The sequence below is a fragment of the Tachyglossus aculeatus genome, chromosome 2 (genome assembly GCF_015852505.1).
Source record: "Tachyglossus aculeatus isolate mTacAcu1 chromosome 2, mTacAcu1.pri, whole genome shotgun sequence".
Classification (NCBI taxonomy): Eukaryota; Metazoa; Chordata; class Mammalia; order Monotremata; family Tachyglossidae; genus Tachyglossus; species Tachyglossus aculeatus.
This window is the reverse complement of record NC_052067.1, coordinates 79,339,937-79,365,379: the sequence shown is the minus strand read 5'-3', so window position 1 is coordinate 79,365,379 and position 25,443 is coordinate 79,339,937. Positions and strand designations below refer to the sequence as shown.

General features: G+C 41.4%; 1 protein-coding gene across 1 annotated transcript in view; it reads right to left on the bottom strand.

Moving 5' to 3' along the window:
- The window catches only part of LOC119922839 (p53 apoptosis effector related to PMP22), a 28,520-nt gene extending 6,334 nt beyond the window's left edge, over nt 1–22,186 (bottom strand). Inside the window, exon 1 of the mRNA XM_038742461.1 lies at nt 21,799–22,186. Within this exon, the coding sequence (XP_038598389.1) occupies nt 21,799–22,009 (211 nt within the window). The 5' untranslated portion in view covers nt 22,010–22,186. The remainder of the gene's footprint in view (nt 1–21,798) is intronic.
- Between the last annotated feature and the right edge of the window lie 3,257 nt (nt 22,187–25,443).

Genomic DNA, 25,443 nt, shown 5'->3' with positions numbered 1-25,443 from the left:
AAGTGGCGGAGCTGGGATTAGAACCCATGACCTCTTTCCACTGAACCACGCTGCTACCAACTCTATTATACTGTACTTTCCTAAACACCTGGGAAACTGCTCTGCACACAGAAATTGCTCAATAAATACCACTTATTGATTGATTGATTAATATTCTGAGAGAAGGCGGGCAAAAGAAGACAGGAAAAATCCCTTTCTAAGGATGGTTGTTCCTCATTTGTTAAAGACTATATGCAGAATTTCTTACTATAATCATACTGTTTTCTTAGAATTTAAAAAGGTATACAACTCTATCAGAACATTTTCACTTGTGCTTTCTGGTGAGACCATGTAGAATTAGGGATTGTGGTTCGATCATGGAAATCTGTTTGGATACAGTGCGATGGTGTTGAATAAACAGTTGGTCAAATGTGTATTTGCATGTGGGTTATCAGACACGATGCACTCGACAACATGAGTTTTTCTTAACGTAGGTTTTTATAGACAGCAACCCCGTGTAAAATGGGGATTAAGACTGTGAGCCCCCCGTGGGACAACCTGATCACCTTGTAACCTTCCCAGCACTTAGAACAGTGCTCTGCACATAGTAAGCACTTAATAAATGCCATTATTATTATTATTTTATTATTATGTTAAAGGAGAACTAGGTGTACTGTCAAATTAATATGCTCCCTCTCATTATAGAGAGGTATCCTTTCATCACCCTTCTCATTGTACCACAGTTTTATTGAAGCTGTAATAACTTGTCAGTTCCTTAGAAATTCATCCAAGGTATGGGTGCAGGTGAATACAGAAATTTCTGGCAATGAGCATGTGGGTATCCTAGGGCAATCCTTCCCAGCTGCTTGTCCCACAACAATTAGCAATTGTCTTCTCAGGTGCTTTCCTGAACTACAACTCCATTTTCTAGGGGAGAAGGAAGCATAATCTGCCTCCCTCATCGATATTGCAGCCACCATTTTGTATGATTCCAGCCCCTGACTTCAGAGAGACAAACTGGAGCAAGGAAAAATTCTACAGTCTGGTTTTCCAACTTAAGAATCATTCTCCTTGTCAATCCCAAAGGACCGCCTCCAAGACAGAGTGAGAGTTACTTGTGTCTGATGTCCTAATTTTTTTAGGGAATTTGTTAATCAACCATTGGTAATTACCAAATGATTGCTAGGTGCAGAGCACTGTACTAAGTGCTTGGGAAAGTACAATACAACAGAGTTGGTGGACACACTCCCTGCTTACAATGAGCTTAGAGTCTAGCACTTAGTATGAGCCAGTCACTCTACTAAGAATTGGAGACAAGCCAAACAGGTTGAATATAGTCCCTGTACGACATGGGGCTCACAGATGAAGTAACTGAGGCAGAGAAGTTATGTGACTTGTCCAAGATCACACAGCAGACAGGAGGCAGAGCTGGGATTAGAACCCAGTCTCTTAATTCCCAGGTCCAGATTATTTCCACTAGAACATGCTGCTTCCTCTTAAGTTGCTTTCACCTTTTCTAGTCGTCTTCTCAGGTTCAATTCATTCAAGTCAAGTAAGGTTCTTAATTCCATTTCTCTTTTTCTCCCACCTCAAGTCTCTTTCCTGACACTTTTTAGGCTTCCTGGGGGAAAGGAATTTAATTTTGATCTCTCTCAGGAAGAAGTAACGATGTTTAAAAGAAAGTTCTCATTACATCTGACAACATCTGTAAAGAAGGAAATGAGTTTTGTGCAACACCTGATTTAGAAGTGGATACGTAAATAATAGATCCACTCCTAGAGAAAGCATGGGTCCTGTTTCCAGAAAGCTGGATTCAAAATTGCCAACACCCCAGCATCAATTTTAGGGCCTTGGTGGATTCATTATCAATTAAGTTGTAAAATTCTTATTAGTATAATGACTTTGGTTCACGGGCCTAGGTAATACACTGCAAGACTCAACGTGTATGTGTAGTCTAGTCCAATCTGGCTTTAAACTTGTTTAATTACATTCTGGTAAAAATACAATTCAATTGCATTCTAGTCAAATGGGATTCATAATGCAAACAATAGATTTTTACCAAGGACCTTATTTTAAACAGCAACAACAAAACTATATACAGCATTTTAGGATGCTTTAAAGGCCTAACTGATACATTCCGTGCAATAACCTTCAGGGATTTGATATTTATTTGAATTTTAAATTTTATCCCGGGCCAGAGCAGTTATGAGTATCGATGACTCATAGCTGAAATGTCATCTATTCTTGGTGTTCAGATCTTCTTAAAGTTGTCACAGATGAAAGTATTATTTGAAGATGGAGTGAAATTTGCCTGTTGCTAGCGCAAAGCGGCTTCACAAAAAACAACTCTAAGGATACCCTATTTGCTAAAGCTTGTCACAACACTAGAAATTAAATCAATCCACTCATCCTCAGATTCGTTAAAAAAGGCCACAAGTCTACAGAAAGCCAAGCTAGGCAGGGCCGGGACTACTCCTGGTTTTAAGGGAAGGTAAAATGCAAGTAGAAGCATGCTAACTCTGATCCTTTAAAGTCCTGAGATATCCATACTGAGTCATATAGCCACGAGTTATTTTCTAACTCCCACCTTGAAGAGGAAATAATTGTCATGGCATTACAGATTTTTGACTTTTAAAACAGACTATTCCACCCCAGCAAAAAAAAAAAAAAAAATAGGGCAGCTAAGGAGATTTCATTTTTTTTTTTTACTTCTGAAGCTGTGAGACTAGGATTTGACATAGTAAGTGGAAAATACTTTTAATAACACTAAGGGAAAAAAGGATCAAGGAAATGTTAACTTTCAGATATTACTGGGGAGAAAACCTATACGTATGATGTCTAATCCCCAGCTCTGCCACCAGTCGCTGTCTGAATTTAGGTAAATCACTTCACTTCTCTGTGTCTCTGTTACCTCATCTGTAAAATGAGGTTGTGAGCCCCGTAGTGCTCTGCACACAGTAAGCACTCAATGAATATGACTGAATGAATGGGGGACAGTGACTGTGTTCAACTCTATTTTCTTGTATCCACCCCAAGACTTAGTATAGTCAGCTGTGTGACTTTGGGCACGTCACTTAACTTCTCTGTGCCTCAGTTACCTCATCTGTAAAATGGGGATTAAAACTGTGAGCCCCATGTGGGACAATCTGATCACCTTGTAAACTCCCCAGTGATTAGAACAGTGCTTTGCACATAGTAAGTGCTTAATAAATGCCATTATTATTATTATTATTATTATAGTGGCTGGTACACACAGTAAGTGCTTAACAAATACCACAATTATTATTTAACTCTAGCGGCTTTTCTGGGTTTTTTTGTTTGCTTGGAGCTTTGTCTCTGTGCCATCTGCAATGAGAGAGTGGAAAGTCAGCTACGAAAGGGAAAAGTGACTAAATTTAATTTTTAATTTAATTTGCCATTTACCAAACAGTTACTATGTGCAGGGGTAGATACAAAGTTGACACACTGGACAAAGTTCCTGCCCAACACAGGGCTCAAAAGGTACCTTATCTCCATTGTACATAGGAGGAAATTGAGGCTCAAAGAGGTTAAATGACTTGCCCAAGGTCAAACAGATGGCCAGTAGTAGAGCCTGGTCTAAAAGCCAGGTCTCCTGGCTTCCAGTCTCATGTTCTTCCACTAAGCCGCAAATTTTAAAAAAAGAAAAGTATGAATTCCAGTCAGCAGAGGCAAATGATGTGCATTCCAGGCCTTGTAGGGAAATTGGAGACTACTCTGACAGAGTCATGCTGTGTACACACATGAAAAAAAGGATAAATGTTTTTGCCTAGTTTTTGAAAGGGTGGGGGGGAAAGGACAAACAGCCCAACTCAAAACAGTATGTAACCTAAATAACTAAGAAGTTACTAGAAAAAAAAAAATTAGGCATTCAATTTTTAAGACCCTAGAGGTCTTCAATAAACTAGGTAGCATATGTTTGAGGTAATAAAATCAATCAATCAACTGTATTTATTGAGTGTTTACAGTGCGCAGAGCACTGTACTAAGTGCTTGGAAGTGTACAATATAACAAAATAGATAAACATGATCCCTGGCCACAACAAGCTTACAGTCCATCTGTTCAACTGAAAGACTTTGACCTGGTCCTTCATCATATTTTATTAATAAATAATCAGTGGAATTTTTTGAACACCTACTGTGTGCAAAGCACTCTACTAAGGGCTTGGGAGACCACAATGGAATTAGTAGATGAGAACTTTGCAGTCAAGGTGCGAACAGTCGGAAGTGGTAGACAGACTAAAATAAATTACAGATAGGAGGAAGAAGGAAAGGGGGATATTTACATGAGTTAGAGCCTAAGTAAAGGCTGTGCAAGATATGCATATGAGTGATGCACACATCACTCTAGATTGTAGGCTCATTGTGGGCAGGGAACGTGTCTACAAACTTTGTTGTACTGCACTTTCCCAAGCGCTTAGTACAGTGTTCTGCACACAGTAAGCTCTCAATACATAACATGGATTGATTGATCAACTGATATGGGAGGTATAGGTGGTGCAGAAGTCGCTGAAGTAGAAGTTGGGGAATACGAACAGGGAAGAGTTTAATATTCTACTGCTGGAGCAGTGTGATTTCAGAAGGACTTTGAAGATGGAGAGAGCTCAGTCTAGTCAGGCTGGAATGGGGAGGAGTTCCAAGCAGAATGTAGGACTTGAACAAGAGGTCAGTAGCTAGAATAGACTTAACTGTGGTGAAATGTTCTGTAATTCTTCCAACAGATTATATGCAAACTCACGTCTACCAACTCTGTCGTATTGAACTCTCCTAAAAGCTTAGTACAGTTCTCTGCAGAGTAAGCACTCAATAAATACAATTAATGATTGATAAAAACATATGCCAAAGCAGAAATAGTATATAGAAACAAAAGGGAGAAATGATGCACTAAACAGGAAAAAATAACACCTTAAAGCACACTCAGAATGTGTGAGGGAGCTTGCCGATATAAGCTCCTATGATAATGGGAGATATTTAAAAGGCTTAGATCAAGCACCGGTTAGGAACTAATCCTTTCACTTGCTTTTAAGAATAGTGTATCTGACTGGGGTTTATGCATTTTCAGAGCTGTGAAAACGCTGGAAAGAGACCAAATAATAGTTAGAAAAATGATTTAAAACATGCAAAATGAGTCCTTTGAAGAAAGGCTAAAAGAGCGCTTAGTGCAATGTTCAGGACACAGTAAGCGTTCAATAAATACCATTGATTGATTGATGGGAGGTGTTTCACTTGAGGGAAAAAAAGGCCAATGAATGATTAAATAATCTTTTGTGTATTTGAAGACAATTAAAATAGATAATAATAATAATGGTATTTGTTAAGCACTTACTATGTGCAAAGTACTGTTCTAAGTGCTGGGGGGGACACAAGGTAATCAGGTTGTCCCATGTGGGGCTCACAGTCTCAATCCCCATTTTATAGATGAGGTAACTGAGGCACAGAGAAGTTAAGTGACTTGCCCAAAGTCACACAGTTAATAAGTGACAGAGCCGGAATTAGAACCCATGACCTCTGACTCCCAAACCTGGGCTCTTTCCACTGAGCTACACTGCTTGTCTAATGAAACTAATCAGTTATTCTACCTCCCCAGAAAGACCAAATGTGGGATCATTTTGGAGCAAGAAATATACAGTGCCCCTTAATTTAAAATTTTTAATTTCCCCCCAGGAATGTGTCAGATTCTATATCTTTCATATTGTAAATAGAATAAAAAATCATGGGGGTCTGAGGGTCAGTGCCTGTTGCTTTGAGTAAATACCGGTATTTATTTTCTGCTCTCGTGCTCTGAGAATGATGCTGCTGACAAGGGGATCAATCAACCAATCGTATTTATTGAGCACTTACTGTGTGCAGAGCACTGTACTAAGCGCTTGGGGACGATACAAAAGGATGATGATGAGGATGCCTGGGTCCCCTTTCTGACTAGGTGGGGTTCATGGAGGTTTCCTGGACTCTAAGCCCAGGAAGTCCACCTCTGGCTCCAGAGAGGGCACAGTGTAAGTGGGTGAATTTTGCCTCAGACCGTCTTTCTGATTTCAAGATTCACCCACAAGTGAGCCTCTCCATAAACCATATAAACACACAGACACAAAATTGAGGAGGATTTTTTTTTAAAAGATAATTCTTTTAAACCGGGAATTTTCCCATAAAAGGAACTAGTTAGATTTAAATAAATATTTAAGACCATAAACATGAAGAACTCCTTAACTCTAAAAAGGTTGTATAATTTCTCAAAAGTTGTAGACCCTCTCTCCCTAAATACCGCATCCTTGTGTCTTAGCTAGCTTCGGTACTGGATGAAGTTTAACTGAATCCCAGAGTGGGGATTTGAGAAAAAAGGACTTGACGAGCTCTCTTCCTCCCTTCAAAGCCCTACTCAGAGCTCACCTCCTCCAGGAGGCCTTCCCAGACTGAGCCCCTCCTTCCTCTCCCCCTCCTTCCCCTCCCCATCCCCTCTGCCTTACCTCCTTCCCCTCCCCACAGTACCTGTATATATGTGTATATGTTTGTATGTATTTATTACTCTATTTTATTTGTACATATTTATTCTATTTATTTTATTTTGTTAATATTTTTTTTTGTTCTCTGTCTCCCCCTTCTAGAATACGAGCCCACTGTTGGGTAGGGACCGTCTCTATATGTTGCCAACTTGTACTTCCCAAGCACTTAGTACAGTGCACTGCACACAGTAAGCACACAATAAATATGATTGAATGAATGAATGAACTTCCATCTCTTGAATACCTCAAGGCCAAGAAGGCATTCTCCCATCTAGCTCTGAGCCAACTTCTTGGATCCAAGTGGTGTAGAAGTGCAAGAAAATAAAGGAAATTTTGGCTGCTTTAGATTCAAAGTAGTGCACAACTATCACTTAGGCAACTGCCAGAGAGACACAAATCCTGCCCAGCTGCTCCACAGAACCAGTATTACTCCAGTCTTGCTGGATTTCAATGCTGATTTGCCTGGGGCAAGGGGTAAAATCAGATCATTTCTGGCATTCTACCTCTGAGATATGCACACACCCATAAAATTAAGGCACAGATACACTCTGACACCTCCTTTTACACAGAGTCCATTCAGTCACTACTAGAAAATGACCAAAGTTTTTATTTGGCCAAAAAATATTCAACAAAAGCTTTCATGGTTAATCACTGAAACCATGGGAAAAAAAAAAACCTAATTAGTTGCATTTACTGAGTACTTATAAGTGCCACGGTTTGCATTAAGTGCTTGGGGAGTATGCCAAAACTGAACACCTCCTCTTCCCTCCCAAATCCTCTCCTCCTCCTAACTTTCCCATTACAGTTGACACCACCTTCCTCCCATCTCTCACAACATTATCCTTACACTGCCTATCAACAGCATATTCAGTCAGTCACCAAATCCTTACCAGTTCTTTCTTCACTACATTTCCAGAACCGGCCCCTTCCTCTCCACCTGAACTACCACCAAACTGGTCCAAGCGTTGTCATGTCCTGACTTGACTACAGCATCATCCTCCTCACAGACCTCCCTGCCTCCAATCTCTCTCCTTTCTCCCTCCCATATTTCGCTCGCTGCCTGGATCATTTTCTAAAACAATGCTTTGCACATATTTCCCCATTCATCTCTGCAAAAAGCAGAAACACCTAACTTTTGGCTTCAAAGAACTCAATCAACTCTCTCCTTTCTACTTATCCTTTCTCCTCTCCCACCATCCTCCACCTTGCTCCTCTCAAGTCAAGCTACCCACTTTGCCTGATTTTTTTCTCTCTCTCAGCCAAACTCTTGCTCACACTCTCCTGCCTGGAACTCTCGCCCAGAAATCCCACCCACTTCACAGACAGCAGACCACTGCCCTCCCCATGTTCAAAGCATTTCTGAAACTACTTCTCTTCCAGGAACCTTTTTCCCTAAGTTACCTGTCATCTCCCCATTCTACTTCATCCCCTATAGTGACTTCAAACTTCTGTGTCACCTAAGCCCTTAGGGACTCATTCTCTTTTAAAATTTTGTTGCTCCTCACGACTTGTAATTTATTCTAGCATCTGTTTCCCCCAACCCTAACCTCTTTGAGGAGATTGTGTCTACTAACTCTACTGTGTTTTCCACGGCCTAGTGTACTGCTCTGTCCAGAGTTGGCTCTCAATTAACACATTTCATTGGTCAGAAGCACCACAGATAATAGGAGCAAGCAAACATCCCAAATATGTTCACTGTTCAAAGTCAAATTCATTCATTCAATCGTATTTATTGTGCACTTACTGTGTGCAGAGCACTGTACTAAGCACTTGGGAAGTACAAGTTGGCAACATATAGAGACGGTCCCTACCCAACAACGGGCTCATAGTCAAATCATTATCTAGTGAATTTGGGTAGTGTAGCCTGGAATATAGACAGAGAACATGTCTACCAACTCTGCTGTATTGTGCTCTCTCACGTGTTTAGTACAGTGCTCTGCTCACATTAAGGGCTCAATAAATGCCATTGCTTGGCAGTGATAATGCAAACTTTATTTAGAAAGAGGCATGTGACATGAATTGGAGAATTTGCAATTATTCCAACACAATGTAAGACCAAAGCGTTGTTCAGGTTTCAATTGAATAAGGTGTTTTCAATAGAATGAGGTGTTTAAAAGCTTGTAGAGATTTAGGTGCAGGTTACCTACTTGCCCTGCTATTTAAAAAAACCATAAAATTGATTGCAGTGGTCAGGACAGGATCACTGTTGACTGAAAAACTTTCCATGGAATAAGCTCTTTGTTATAAATGCTTGTTGTGGACAACCAACTCTATTGAATTGTATTCTTTCAAACGCTTACTAGAGTACTCTGTACCCAGTAAGCACTCAGTAAATACTATTGATTGATTGATCAATCTTTCCTTTTCCCCTTCAGCCTAAAAATCAGAAAGGGACCATTCAGCACCCAAAAATTCCTAACAGTCAGGATGAGGCTGAAACTGGCAAAAACATTTTCCAGGGTAAACATTAGAGGACCTCACTTTCCCCTAAAAGTGCAACAGAGAAATTAATCTATTTTCTAGAGATAATAGATAATCCAATAATAGCAACAGAGAAATTAATCTATTTTCTAGAGATAATAGATAATCCAGTAATATAATTTGCTTGAATTATTTTCTTTATTCTGGAAAATCTTTATACTTACCCTTTACAATGTAAAAACAACTGTTTTTGGGGGTTAAGTAGCAGAATCCTACAACTGGTACCAACAAATCTTATCACTTGGGAAGATTTGACAGTCTTTAATGTGAAACTGGGTGAAGAAACACATGCTGCCCCAGCTGAAAGAAGCTGGGAAGATAGTGGGAGATCAGTACTATCTGTGCATTCATTCATTCATTCAATCATATTTATTGAGAGCTTACTGTGTGCAGAGCACTGTACTAAGCGCTTGGGAAATACAAGTTGGTGACATATAGAGACGGTCCCTACCCAACAGCAGGCTCAAGCATTCCTACAGAGGGGGGAAAACTGGGTGTCAGATTCATGGTCTGGAGGCTCAACAGATCAACCACGAGGGTCTGAGAGTCAGAAGGTCATGAGTTCTAATCCTGGCTCCTGCTGTGTGACCTTGGGAAAGTCCCTTTATTTCTCTGGGCCTCAGTTACCTCATCTGTAAAATGGGGATTGAGACAGTGAGCCCCACGTGGGACAGGGAATGTGTCCAAAACAATTTGCTTGTATCCACCCCAGTGCTTAGTCCAGTGTCTGGCACATAGTAAGAGCTAACAAATACCACAATTATTATTATTAACCTTCGCTTTGGGAACTCACTGGGGTTTTTGTATCTTCAATCCTCTTCAGCAGTTGCAGATCACATCTGATTTGTACAGAGGCTCTCACAATAGTCTTTTCCACCCAGAGTTTCTGAATTCACAGAAAATCTTTTGGAATTTCTCTTAGAAGGGCCACCTTTCTTCTTGGTGGGAAGATTGGATAAGCAATCCCACACTACAGATAAGGTAGCTGCTGAGGGGGAAGGCCTGAGAGGTAGCTAGGGGCCATACTGTCACTATGCTCAGAGACAAATGTTAAATCATCAGTACTCCTAAAAGGACATCAATTTCAACAATCTTCTGTGATCCACAAAGTAGGAATTTTTCTTCTGTAAATGGAGGTGGTGTGTTCACTTTTAGGTCAGGATGAGGGTTTTGTGGGTTTTCTGGTTTGTTTTGGGGGGGAGGGGAGTGTGTGTGTGTGTGTGTGTGTGTGTGTGTGTAGACAAATACCAGACCACAAAAGATCTGCCTGGAGAGCTGTCTTCAAGTATTCACTTTAAAAGATAACACTTCCACTCTTCATATGTTGATACAACACAGAATCTGACTATATCCTGTTTGTACATTATACGGGGTGGCACCTCAGCCTTACTAAAATACATTTAATCATAAATTTAAAGGATGGCAAAACATAGCCTTACACAGTCTGTAAGCAAGCAGACTGGAGAGGCCAAAGCACCTCTCATTTATTTTTCACATTCAACAAAATTTAAGAGGTCTCCTTTCCTTTTGGTGGAAAATGAGGAGGCTAGGATCCATATCGCTGTTGGCAATGTCCCCTATCTCTAAAATCGACTATCCTGATAGAAAATACAGAGATTGTTTTATGTGTACAGAATGATACTACTGCCAAAGGCAAGGCAAGGGGCTGAAAGAGTGCAATGCTGTAAAATCAGTAACACTCCAGGGCAGCCCTACAACCCCAACTCAGTTACCTTATCTGTAAAATGGGGATTAAGACTGTGAGCCCCACGTGGGACAACCTGATCACCTTGTATCCCCCCAGCGCTTAGAACAGTGCTTTGCACATAGTAAACGCTTAATACCATTAAAAAAAAAAAACAAACACAGCACGGCATACCAACAGAGCAAAAATGTCTGCTTGAACTGCCAAGCCTGAGTTCCTGCCTTATCAAAGTTCATTTGGTTTTACAGCAGGCTTAACCTCTTCCTCCCAATCCCAAGGAAATAGATTATCTCGTTCATTTTCAAACTTCACTCAGTTACCAACTTTCTGTTCATTCTGTTCAACTCTGTTTCTGATGGCCTTACCATTACAAACCTTTTAATGTTTGAGTTTTTTAAATCAATATGCATTACACAATCCTAGCCACAAACACTAAATGAAATGCAGAAATATTTTCAGTATTTTCTTTCATGAAATAATAACTCAGTTTGCTATTACTATAGCATAAGGTTGAGTGCACATTTACCCACAGAGCTGTTCATTTTAAAGTAAATGAGTTTTCTGCTCTCCAGTAAGCTATAAGGACAGAAAAAGTTGAGTTAAATATCTCTGCTCCTTCAATTAGAGTCCAAAGATCAGATAGTGTCTTCAGTTTTATTCAACATGTACACACACAACTCTACCTGATATTAACCGGAAAGGCACATGCAGGCCCATGTATTTTCAACAGCTGAATTTATTTGTGAAACCTAAAGTGCTTTCTCAAAATAAGTGGTCTTTGGCATTTGCAAAGAAACAGAAAAAAAATTTTAATGACAGGTTTATAAATACAGATAAGCATCAAGAAAACCTTCCTTATGGAAAAACAATTGTTTAGAAAATGAACACTTTTTGTTTATGTATTTTATAAAACGAAGCCTCACAAGAGATTTTTGCATAAAACTCTTAATTATGTTTTCACTAATTCTCAAAAAAATCGGAAGTACTCCAATGAAAAACAACAACACAAAGAGTAGAGAAAAAGCAAGTTGTGACATGCACACAAAAATGCAAAGAAAAAAATCCTTCTCTGCTGCTATATCATTGTTATGCTTTTTAAGTTGTTAACCCTTAGATTTAAAGGCATAATCCCCACTCCATAGATTCTCATTAAATTATTTTAGGCTTCAGATTTGGGGTATGCTGTCTAATCAGAGAGATACTCAAATTCACCACTCAATTCATTTATTCAATCGTATTTATTGAGCACTTACTGTGTGCAGAGCACTGTACTAAGCACTTGGGAAGTACAAGTTGGCAACATGTAGAGACGGTCCCTACCCAACCAACATTTAAAGTATTGGTCTATGCATTCTTTGGTATCTGAAGACATCAATTGATGTCTAACAAGAGGCTATTCCCTGGAACCCCAGTGCAGGCGGGGAAAACTTCTGAGTTCCTTGAGTGATTTGAAAGAGTTACTACTCCTTCCAAAGTGCTTTCCTTACTGCCAGGAAATAACTTTAGGTATTCGGAGAATTGGGCACATAGAATAAATTGTCATTTTTATATTTAGTAATGCTTAAACCATGATTTTTTTAAAAGTCAGTCAACTATTTCTTGAGGAGATTGGCAGTGGGAGTCAGGTTGGCAGGGGTGAGCAGGGAGTCAGGTTGAGTGGGGGTGAGCTGAGAACATGCATGGTGGCAAACCAGGGAAATTAAAAGATAGGTTATTCATTCATTCATTCAATCATATTTATTGAGCACTTACTATGTGCAGAGCACTGTGCTAAGCCTTGGAAAGTACAATTCAGCAACAAAGAGACAATCCCTGCCCACAATGGGCTCACAGTCGGAGAAGCAGCGTGGCTCAGTGTAAAGAGCACGGGCTTTGGAGTCAGAGGTCATGGGTTGAAATCCCGGCTCTGCCAACTGTCAGCTGTGTGACTTTGGTCAAGTCACTTAACTTATCCATGCGTCAGTTACCTCATCTGTAAAATGGGGATTAAAACTGTGAGCCCCCCGTGGGACAACCTGATCACCTTGTAACCTCCCCACTGCTTAGAACAGTGCTCTGCACATAGTAAGTGCTTAACAGATACCATCATCATTATTATTATGGGGGGAAACAGACATCAAAACAAGTAAACAGGCATCAATAGCATCAATATAAATAAATAGAATTATAGATATATATACACATCAGAACAAGTAAACAGGCATTAATATTAATAGAATTACAGATATGTACATATATGCACAAGTGCTGGGGGGGGCGGTAGAGCAAAGAGGGCGAGTCAGGGTGATGGGGAGGGGAGGAGGAGCCGAGGTTATGAAGGACCTCTTTGAAAATGGCTTACATAGTTATCCAATGGAATAGTTTGGGATAGTTCTGCTTGGGGGTGCAGAGGATGACTGTGAGTTCTAGACTGTGAGCTCATCACGGGCAGGGAATGTGTCTGTCTGTAGACTACACTACAAGCGTATTCTCCCAAGCGCTTACTACTGGGATTTGCACACACTAAATGTTCAATAAGTACGCTTAAATGAATGAATGACCGCCCCAAGTCACAAAGTGAATATGTAGCATATATGAAATGAGAATTTATAAGATTCGGAATCCAAATTCATTTCTCTTTTATCAGACCACACTGAATTACTAGATTGTTGGGGTTTTTTTTTTAATTCTTCCAGCTACCGGGAGTGATTCAAACCCGTCTCTAACATTCCCTACCCCAACACGAAAAAACTTGTTTGAATGCTAGCTCCAATAACAGCTTAATACTAAAAAGGTATCCACCTTGACACTTTCCTTTCTTAAAACTAGGCAGGGAGGTATTCTGGGTGGAGTAGGTAAAGCATTAAGTGGCAAGAGTGTATGTGTGTATGCAATCAAATTTCATCTGTCAAGCAATCTCACTGACTCACTGTGAACACACTAATGAGAGTTGCTTGAGAAATACACCCCAATCTGTTAGTCAATATAAATTAAACCATTATTTGGCAAGTTAAGGTGATCTCAGCATTTTCTATTCCATGGGCTAAAATGTATAACATCACCCTAGATGAAAAAAATTGAACTCATCAGATAATCTAATTAAAAGAGCTCTCAAAAAGTGCTTACGGAGGATGCTTACATCAGAAAAATGAAATCTAATTATTTTCAAAACAGGTTAATAGTGTTTTCTCTGCAGAGGATTGTTTAGAAAAATAAGTTTATTCTCAAGCTCTTTGTAAACAACATATTCCAATTTGCCAGAATGGAACTGGCCTGTATCTCAGTTTCCACAGCTAGAAAATGAGGATAATGCTAAATTTATTGTGTCGATAATTACCTAAAAGAGATAGGAAAGCATTTGTAAACAAATGAATATTATTCATACAACAAACCTAATGAATTCACAAGATTTATTTTAATATGTACTATAATGTGTTTTGAATGAATATAAACAAAGTATGCATAAACTATTAACAGGGTGACAAGATTTTTTATTAATGAAAAAAAGCAACTTTTGTTTGTGGCTGGCCCAAAATATATCCTGTGAATGCTAGCTACCTCATTTTAGGCATAATCCTTCCAAGTACACTGGAAAAAGCAATTGATTTCAGGTACTTTTACTTTTTTAAAAGGCCCTTAAAACAAAAGACACAATAAATATATGCAATGGTAATTGTGTCTCTGGGGTTAAGCACAATGGCTAGTAATTCAGTGATTTTTCTCCCCCCACTCTGAATTACATTATCTGCCCGCTCCCTCTCTATTGAGGGGTTTAGCAGAAAGAGTCCGAGCTTGGGAGTCAGAGGACATGAGTTCTAATCTTAGTTCCGCCACTTGTCTGCTGTGTGACCATGGGCAAGCCACTTAACTTCCTCTGTGCCTCAGTTACCTTAGCTGTAAAATGGAGATTAAAGACTGTGAGCCCAACGTGGGATGACCTGATTACCTTGTACGTGGGATGACCTGATTACCTTGTACGTACCCCAGTGCTCAGAACAGTACTTGGCACATAGTAAACACTTAATGAATACCATTATTATTATTATTACTGTTATTGATAAGCAGTCCATTGGCTCTCTGTTCTAAACTTGGACTAACCCACCAAAATATCTAAACAAACTCCATCAGTGTCCTGACCTTTTCAATTAGAGGGCCTCTTGGGAAGTCTCCCCAGCCTTCTTCTCTCATTTCTATTCATTCAATCATTCAATCGTATTTATTGAGTGCTTACTGTGTGCAGAGCATTGTACTAAGCGTTTGGAAAGTACAATTCAGCAACAGAGACAATCCCTGACCACAACGAGCTCACAGTCTAGAATCAATAGTATTTACTGAGCACGTCCTGGATCCAAAGCACTGTACAACAGAGTTAAGAGTTAGAGTTAGTGAGAATGAATGGTCAAACCCAAAGGGTTTCTAGATTTTTAAAATTTCCATTTCCATAATCAGAGATTCTTTCAATGGTATTAAGTGCTTACTTTGTGCAACATAACAGAGTTGGTAGACATGTTACCTGCCCACACTGAGCTTACAGTCTAGGGGGGGAGACAGACATTAATATCAAAAATGTATAATATGTAATTTAAAGATATGTACATAAATGCTGTGGGGTTAAGGGTGGGGAGAATAGCAATGCCCAAAGTCACAGATCCAAGTGCATAGATCCATAAATCCAAAGAGATCTATGAATAAAAATTAAGAATACTTAAATCTTAAACAAAATTTAACAAACTTTGAGTCCATATACTGTTTGGAAGAACTGGACCCAGAACAGACCTGGACTTTGAAAATAAGGTTCAAATCCTTCATTTTTAATCCAGAGAAATTTACCAGTAGTTTATAGCCACAAGGAAAAAATTCTCCAAGATAAATGACTATTTGAATCAGGAGACCAGAGTCTTTAGAAGTGCAGGTGAAGAGGTATGGATGGTCATCCCAACTGCAACCTAAGTTATTGCAAGCCTAACAGGGACTCCTGTTGGTTGTGGGGATCTTGAAGCTTTCCCATTCTGAGTCTAAGAGCCTTTAATGGACAGAATTACTTCTTCAGTTCTATGTTTGTCTAATTCAGTGCTCTGCACACAGTAGTTGTTCATACTAAATGCTGCTGCTGAGGCTGGTAGTTCAGATGTCCCTTACCTAGGGGCACAGGGATTAAAGAAGGAATTAGGGGAGGGGAAGGAAAAGGGAGAGAACACCACATAGCATAAGCATTAGCAGCCCAGTGACTAAAATATCAATGGACTTGTCCGTATGACTAAAAACTCACTGTTCTTTTCCTCCCTATTGTTACGTCCTCTCCCTGGAGATATTTCCATTCCCTTTTGTTTCGTGGTTTACCTCTTAGTCAAAGCAGAAGTTCTGTTTTGGGACTGAGCCTAGTACTTTGTTGGGACTTCATATGACCTGTAATGAACATGAACCACTAAACTCACACTGATGAAAATCACCACCAATCTTGAACATTCACTCCAAGTTTTGCCGAATTGTACTTTCCAAACGCGTAGTACAGTGCTCTGCATACAGCAAAGTGCTCAATAAATACGATTGAATGAATGAAAGTGAAATGTATGAGACCAACAACCTTACATGTGAGGAGAGAACTGGACTACCACAAAGCCTAACTCTTATATCAAATCCAACCCTAACCTTTTTCAAGATAAAATCCAAACATAGTCTGTTAAATTGTGCTGAATTCCAAGGCACAACAAAATTCAAAGAGAAAACCTGATGTAAAAAAAAAATGCTTATACCCTTGAGAACCTGTAGGACAGCAAAAATCTAAGAGTCTGAGCCTGGTTCAGACACACCCTATTATGAGACACTCACTCATCCTGACAATAGGCAGGGAAGCGAAAAAGAGCTTTATACTGGTTTCACGAAAGGGCTGTGGTCACTTTAAAATTACTGCAAGCCAAATCCTGTTGCACTAACAATTATCACTGTAGCCAGACCTGTACAATGGTGGTTATCCCTCCCCTCAGTAGTCAGACTGTGTCCCACTTGATTATCTTGTATCTACCCCACTGCTTAGCACAGTCCTCGGAGCATATAGTAAGCGCTTAACAAATACCGCAATTACAGATATGCTGAAGTATGTGTTTGGTGTGGATATTGCTCTGGGGTGAAAACATTTTTACTTAAAGGATTAAGTATAATTTTCGGGTTCAGAGTTTTACTTTGGAGATTTAAAACATTAAAATACTTCTAGCTGTTGAGAGAATGTGAATTCTAGCTAGGAAGTAGGCTCAAGATAATTTCAAATACATGAACCTGGGCTTTTCCTGTAAGAGATCCAAGGCAAACAAAACTATGGGAATGGGAGAGAGGATGGGACACCTCCCATGGCCACTTAAAACATTTCCAGCTAGGGCGGGATCTCAGGTTAGCCCTGAGAAAATTAGCATTCTACTTCAAAGCTCTTTGTCCATATTGTTGCTTCACCGTCGTCAAAACAATCTTTGGGAATGCTGATTAAATCTCCCTTTGGAACTGTTAATCTCAGCCCTTCTGGTAGCCACAAGAAAATTAACAAACTCATGGAAGGCAAAAATCTCACGGTAGGAAAATCCCCATCCCAAAGTATGGGAACCTCTCCATCTAATAACTGATCCTTAAGTTTATAAATAGGCTTCAAAAAGACTCTTAGCTGTTTTGTTTTTTAAATCGACTGATCTGGACTGGAAACATTTTGTAGATTTTTCACCATCACTGGGAAGTGTACCGCATTTTCCCCGGAGTTTTTGCAGCTAGTCAACACACCTATATTCCCAGAGAGTTTGCAAATCACTTTACCAGTGTGGAAACATACAGAACTCCACTCTAGCAGAACTTTTTGTTCAGCTTCCTACATTTTTTTTTTCCGTAGCAGATTAAGACAAAGACTTTTTTCCGTACAACACTGCCAGAAAGGCGTTCCTTCGGGCAAGAGCGAACACGATCTAACCTGGTTCTGTCAAGTATTGAAGGATCTGTAAAAATCAGCATTGCGAAACGCTGAACCAAACATTTTTAAAACTAGAAATAAACTTGTTCCTGGAAGCCTGTTCAACCCTTCCTGATTTCAGTGGGAACTAGGGGTACCTCCCCATAAGGGAAAGGCCGCGTTTTTAATATTAAAGCCATTTCACCGACGGTAAAATGGAAAATTTTCCCAAATTACCTGGGAAAATCAGGGGTACACATTTCCCACGCTTCACCTCCGTAATTTAGCAGCAGAAAGTCGTGAGCCCAATTGGGTTCTAACTTGATGGTAAGAGAAGCAGCGTGGCTCAGTGGAAAAAGCACAGGTTTGGGAGTCAGAGGTCATGAGTTCTAAGGGATTAGAACTCCACCACTTGTCAGCTGTGTGATTTTGGGCAAGTCACTTCACTGAGCCTCAGTTACCTCATCTGTAAAATGGGGATTAAGACTGTGAGCCCACGTGGTACAACCTGATTACCTCGTATCCCCCCTAGTGCTTAGAACAGTGCTTGGCACATAGTAAGTGCCTAACAAATTCTTCAATCGTATTTATTGAGCACTTACTGTGTGCACAGCACTGTACTAAGCGCTTGGAAAGTACAATTCAGCAACATAATAATAATAATACCAACATTATTATTATTTCCTGCACCCTTACTGTGTGAGCAGAGCACTACACTGAGCGTTTATTTTTAACCTAGTTTCTTATGATGGTGTAAGACTGAAAGCTCCTCCTCTAGGTTCGTTGTGGGCAGAGAACATGTATATCCAATTCTGTTATACTGGTCTCTCCCAGGTGTTACTGTGTGCAGAGCACTGTGCTGGGCCCTCGGGAGAGTAACTCCAACAGACTCAACAGGCTCGTCCCCTGCCCTTAACGAATTTACAGTGTAGAGGATTACGAGGCCCTGTGAAAGAATCAGCCCTTTAGAAAACCCATCCACCCCAGCAGATGCCCTGGATATCGAGTCCTTGGTTAATAATAATGGTATTTGTTAAGCGCTTACTATGCGCCAGGCACTGAACTAAGTGCTGGGGGATATAAGCAAACCGGGTTCATTCAATCGTATTTATTGAGCGCTGTATGCATAGCACTGTACTAAGTGCTTGGAAAGTACAATTCGACAACAGATAGACAATCCCTGCCCACCCCGAGCTTTACATATTTAATCTCCATTTTATTCATTCATTAAATCGTATTTATTGAGCACTTGCTGTGAGCAGAGCGTTGCACTAAGCGCTTGGCAAAGTACAATACTGCAATCGAGAGAGACAATCCCTGCTCACACCGAGCTTTACAGATGAGATAACCGAGGCCCAAGGCGGTGAAGTGACTTGCCCAACGTCACCCACTCATTCAATCGCATTTATTGAGTGCTCACTGAGTGCAGACCACTGGACTAAGCGCTTGGAAAGTGAAATTCGGCAACAGAGACAATCCCTACCCAACAACGGGTTCTCAGTCTAGAAGGGACTCCCGGTCATAATCCCCATTTTACAGATGGGGTAACTAAGACACAGAGAAGTTAAGTGACTTGCCCAAGGTCACACGGCAGGGAGCGCTTGGAAGGTTCAATCCGGCAAAAAGATAGAAACAATCCCAACCCAACGAGGGCTCCCAGCCATAATCCCCATTTTTTTTTAAAATGGCATTTATTAAGCGCTTACTATTTGCAAAGCACTGTTCTAAACCCTGGAAAGGTAACAAGGTGATCAGGTTGTCCCACGGGGGGCTCACAGTCTTAATCCCCATTTTACAGAAGCGGGAATTGAGGCCCAGAGAAGTCAAGTGACTTGTCCAAAGTCACATAACTGACTATTGGGGGAGCCGTGATTTGAACCCATGACCTCTGACTTCCAAGCCCGGGCTCTTTCCACTGAGCCACGCTGCTTCTCTTTACAGAAGGGAGAACTGAGCCACAGAGAAGTTAAGTGACTTGTCCAAGGTCACACGGCCGCGAAGTGACCAGGCAGGTGTCGTTTCCCGGGGGCGGGGGGTGGATAAGGGAAGCGCTGTTTCAGCGCTTAGAACAGCGCTTGGCACATTCATTCATTCATTCAATCGTATTTATTGAGCGCTTACTATGTGCAGAGCACTGTACTAAGCGCTTGGGAAGTACAATTTGGCAACATATAGAGACGGTCCCTACCCAACAGTGGGCTCACAGTCTAGAAAGTATGCGCTTATGGCTCAGTGGAAAGAGCACGGGTTAGGAGTCAGAAGTCATAGGTTCTAATCCCGGCTCCGCCGCTGGTCAGCTGTGTGACTTTGGGCAAGTCACTTCACTTCTCTGAGCCTCAGTTACCTCATCTGGAAAATGGGGATGAAGACTGTGAGCCCCTCGTGGGACAACTTGATCATCTTGTATCCTCCCCAGCGCTAAGAACAGTGCTTGGCACATAGTAAGCGCTCAACAAATACCATCATTATTATTATTGTATTATTCTCTGAGCCTCAGTTGCCTCATCTGTAAAGTGGGGATGAAGCCTGTGAGCCCCACGTGGGCCAGCCTGATCACCTTGTATCCTCCCCAGCGCTTGGAACAGTGTTTGGCACATAGTAAGCGCTCAACAAATACCATCATTATTATTATTCTCTGAGCTTCAGTTGCCTCATCTGTAAAGTGGGGATGAAGCCTGTGAGCCCCACGTGGGCCAGCCTGATCACCTTGTATCCTCCGCAGCGCTTGGGAACAGTGCTTGGCACATAGTAAGCGCTCAACAAATATTATTATTATTCTCTGAGCTTCAGTTGCCTCATCTGTAAAGTGGGGATGAAGTCTGTGAGCCCCACGTGGGACAACCTGATCACCTTGTATCCTCCCCAGCGCTTGGGAACAGTGCTTGGCACATAGTAAGCGCTCAACAAATACCATCATCATTATTATTCTCTGAGCTTCAGTTGCCTCATCTGTAAAGTGGGGATGAAGCCTGTGAGCCCCACGTGGGCCAGCCTGATCACCTTGTATCCTCCCCAGCGCTTGCTTGGCACATAGTAAGCGCTCAACAAATACCATCATTATTGTTATTGTATTATTCTCTGAACTTTAGTTGCCCCATCTGTAAAGTGGGGATGAAGCCTGTGAGCCCCACGTGGGCCAGCCTGATCACCTTGTATCCTCCCCAGCGCTTGGCACATAGTAAGCACTCAACAAATACCATCATCATTATTATTCTCTGAGCCTCATCTGTAAAATGGGGATGAAGCCTGTGAGCCCACGTGGGACAGCCTGATCACCTTGTATCCTCCCCAGCGCTTGCTTGGCACATAGTAAGCGCCCAACAAATACCATCATTATTATTATTGTATTATTCTCTGAGCTTCAGTTGCCTCATCTGTAAAGTGGGGATGAAGACTGTGAGCCCCACGTGGGACAGCCTGATCACCTTGTATCCTCCCCAGCGCTCGGCACATAGTAAGCGCTCAACAAATACCATCATTATTATTATGCTCTGAGCTTCAGTTGCCTCATCTGTAAAGTTGGGATGAAGTCTGTGAGCCCCACGTGGGCCAGCCTGATCACCTTGTATCCTCCCCAGCGCTTGGCACATAGTAAGCACTCAACAAATACCATCATCATTATTATTCTCTGAGCCTCATCTGTAAAATGGGGATGAAGCCTGTGAGCCCACGTGGGACAGCCTGATCACCTTGTCTCCTCCCCAGCGCTTGCTTGGCACATAGTAAGCGCTCAACAAATACCATCATTATTGTTATTGTATTATTCTCTGAACTTTAGTTGCCTCATCTGTAAAGTGGGGATGAAGCCTGTGAGCCCCACGTGGGCCAGCCTGATCACCTCGTATCCTCCCCAGCGCTTGGCACATAGTAAGCACTCAACAAATACCATCATCATTATTATTCTCTGAGCCTCATCTGTAAAATGGGGATGAAGCCTGTGAGCCCACGTGGGACAGCCTGATCACCTTGTATCCTCCCCAGCGCTTGCTTGGCACATAGTAAGCGCCCAACAAATACCATCATTATTATTATTGTATTATTCTCTGAGCTTCAGTTGCCTCATCTGTAAAGTGGGGATGAAGACTGTGAGCCCCACGTGGGACAGCCTGATCACCTTGTCTCCTCCCCCAGCGCTTGGGAACAGTGCTTGGCACATAGTAAGCGCTGAACAAATGCCACCGTTATTTATTATTGTTTATTGGTAGGGACACTTACAGTAGTCCATAAGGGACTGGCAGTTTTCCTCGTAGGAGCCGGTCCCGCCGGTTTCCTGGGGGCAGTTCCACCAGAGGGAGGCGGTCAGGCCGATGTCGGTCTGCACCCATCCTCGGCCGGCCAGGGAGAGGATGTCGAAGACGATGGCGCTGAGCAGGAGCAAGGGCAGGATCCACCTGCAGCGCTCGCAGGCCAGGCCGCAGCGCAGCATGGTGCACAGGGAGTCCGCAGAGCACCAGACCCAGGCAGACGGACGGAGAGATGCCCTCTCGGACGAGTGCGGACCAGCTCTGAAAGCTCCGGGGCCAGGGAGGGGAAGGTTAGGAGAAAAAAGAAGAGAAAAAAAAAAGGGGGGGAGGCGTTGGGAAAAACGTGCGTCCCAGCCGGTGACTCAACGCCCACCTGGCAGGGGCTGGCTAGCCAGGCCCAGATTGGCTACTCGCCCTCCCCCTGGGCGCTGGGCGCCGGATAATAAACACGCCCAGGCTCCGATTACAGTTCCCTACTTGGAGGGCGACGCTTAACCCTTTCCTGAGCCAAAGCCAGGAACTCCCCTCCCTTTTTTTTTCATTTTTTTCAATTTTTTTTATTTTTTTTTGAGTTTTTTCCATTTTTTCAATTTTTTTCAATTTTTTTGAGTTTTTTAAGGGAGGGGAGGTCACAATAATAATAATGATCATAATAATGGCATTTATTAAGCGCTTACTATGTGCAAAGCACTGTTCTAAGCGCTGGGGAGGTTACAAGGTGATCAGGTTGTCCCACGGGGACAACCCTTAACCCTCCCCTCCCTTAAAAACAAATCATTTTTTTTCAATTTTTTTTTAAATTTTTTTTGAGTTTTTTAAGGGAGGGGAGGTCACAATAATAATAATAATAATGGCATTTATTAAGCGCTTACTATGTGCAAAGCACTGTTCTAAGCGCTGGGGAGGCTACAAGGTGATCAGGTTGTCCCACGGGGACAACTCTTAACCCTCCCCTCCCTTAAAAACAAATCATTTTTTTTCAATTTTTTTTCAAATTTTTTTAGATTTTTAAGGGAGGGGAGGTCACAATAATAATAATAATAATAATGGCATTTATTAAGCACTTACTATGTGCAAAGCACTGTTCTAAGCGCTGGGGAGGTTACAAGGTGATCAGGTTGTCCCATGGGGACAACCCTTAACCCTCCCCTCCCTTAAAAACAAATATTTTTTTTTCAATTTTTTAAATTTTTTTCAATTTTTTTGAGTTTTTTAAAGGAGGGGAGGTCACAATAATAATAATAATAATAATAATAATGGCATTTATTAAGCGCTTACTATGTGCAAAGTACTGTTCTAAGCGCTGGGGAGGTTACAAGGTGATCAGGTTGTCCCACAGGGACAACCCTTAACCCTCCCCTCCCTTACAAACAAATCATTTTTTTTTCAATTTTTTCATTTTTTTTGAGTTTTTTAAGGGAGGGGAGGTCACAATAATAATAATAATGGCATTTATTAAGCGCTTACTATGTGCAAAGCACTGTTCTAAGCGCTGGGGATGTTACAAGGTGATCAGGTTGTCCCAAGGGGACAACCCTTAACCCTCCCCTCCCTTACAAACAAATCATTTTTTAAAATTTTTTAATTTTTTTTTAAAAAATTTTTTTGAGTTTTTTAAGGGAGGGGAGCTCACAATAATAATAATGATAATAATAATGGCATTTATTAAGCGCTTACTATGTGCAAAGCACTGTTCTAAGCGCTGGGGAGGTTACAAGGTGATCAGGTTGTCCCACGGGGACAACCCTTAACCCTCCCCTCCCTTAAAAACAAATCATGTTTTTTCATTTTTTTCCATTTTTTGTTAATTTTTTTGAGTTTTTTAAGGGAGGGGAGGTCACAATAATAATAATAATAATAATAATAATAATAATGGCATTTATTAAGCGCTTACTATGTGCAAAGCACTGTTCTAAGTGCTGGGGAGGTTACAAGGTGATCAGGTTGTCCCACGGGGACAACCCTTAACCCTCCCCTCCCTTAAAAACAAATCTTTTTTTTTTCAATTTTTTCAATTTTAAAAAAAAATTTTTTTGAGTTTTTTAAGGGAGGGGAGGTCACAATAATAATAATAATAATGGCATTTATTAACTGCTTACTATGTGCAAAGCACTGTTCTAAGCGCTGGGGAGGTTACAAGGTGATCAGGTTGTCCCACGGGGGGCTCACAGTCTTAATCCCCATTTTCCAGATGAGGTAACTGAGGCCCAGAGAAGTGAAGTGACTTGCCCAAAGTCACACAGCTGACAATTGGCAGAACCGGCTTCGAACCCCTGACCTCTGACTCCAAAGCCCGGGCTCTTTCCACTGAGCCACGCTGCTTCTCTATGGCATTTGTTAAGTGCCTAAAGTGTGCCGAGCACTGTGCCACAGCACAGCATCTTGCGCAGGAGTCCATTTATTCAATTCATTCATTCAATCGTATTTCAATCAATAAATCAATCGTATTTCTTGAGCGCTTACTGTGTGCAGAGCACTGTACTAAGCGCTTGGGAAGTACAAGTTGGCAACATATAGAGACAGTTCCTACCCAATAGTGGGCTCACAGTCTAGAAGGGGGAGACAGAGAACAAAACCAAACATATTAACAAAAGAAAATAAATAGAATAGATATGTGCAAGTAAAAGAAATAAATAAATAGAGTAATAAATATGTACAAACACATATACATATATACAGGTGCTGTGGGGAAGGGAAGGAGGTAAGACGGGGGGATGGAGAGGGGGACGAGGGGGAGAGGAAGGAAGGGGCTCAGTCTGGGAAGGCCTCCTGGAGGAGGCCTCCCTGAGCTCTCAGTAGGGCCTTGAAGGGAGGAAGAGAGCATTCACAGTACTGTGACCTCCCCCCCTTAAAAAAATCATTTATTCAATTCACTCATTCAATCGTATTTAACAAGCGCTTTCTGTGTGCACAGCACTGTGACCTTCCCCTTTAAAAAAAATCATTTATTCAATTCACTCATTCAGTCGTATTTATTGAGCTCTTACTGTGTGTACAGCACTGTGACCTCCCCCCCTTAAAAAATCATTTATTCAATTCACTCATTCAATCGTATTTATCGAGCGCTTACTGTGTTCACAGCACTGTGATCTCCCCCCCTTAAAAAACTAATTTATTCAATTCACTCATTGTCGTATTTATTGAGCGCTTACTGTGTGTACAGCACTGTGACCTCCTCCCCTTAAAAAATCATTTATTCAATTCACTCATTCAATCGTATTTATCGAGCGCTTACTGTGTTCACAGCACTGTGATCTCCCTCCTTAAAAAAATCATTTATTCAATTCACTCATTCAGTCGTATTTATTGAGCGCTTACTGTGTATACAGCACTGGGACCTCCCCTCCCTTAAAAAAAATCACTTATTCAATTCATTCATTCAATCGTATTTATCGAGCACTTACTGTGTGCAGAGCACTGTACTAAGCGCTCGGAAAGTACAATTCAGCACCAAAGAGAGACAATCTCTGCCCATAACAGGCTCACAGTCTGGAAGCAGGGAGACGGATATCAAAACCAGTAAACAGGCATGTGCTATGCACTGTACCAAGCGTTGGGGTTGGATACAAGCAAACAGGGTGGAACACAGTCCCTGTCCCACGTGGGGCTCACAGTC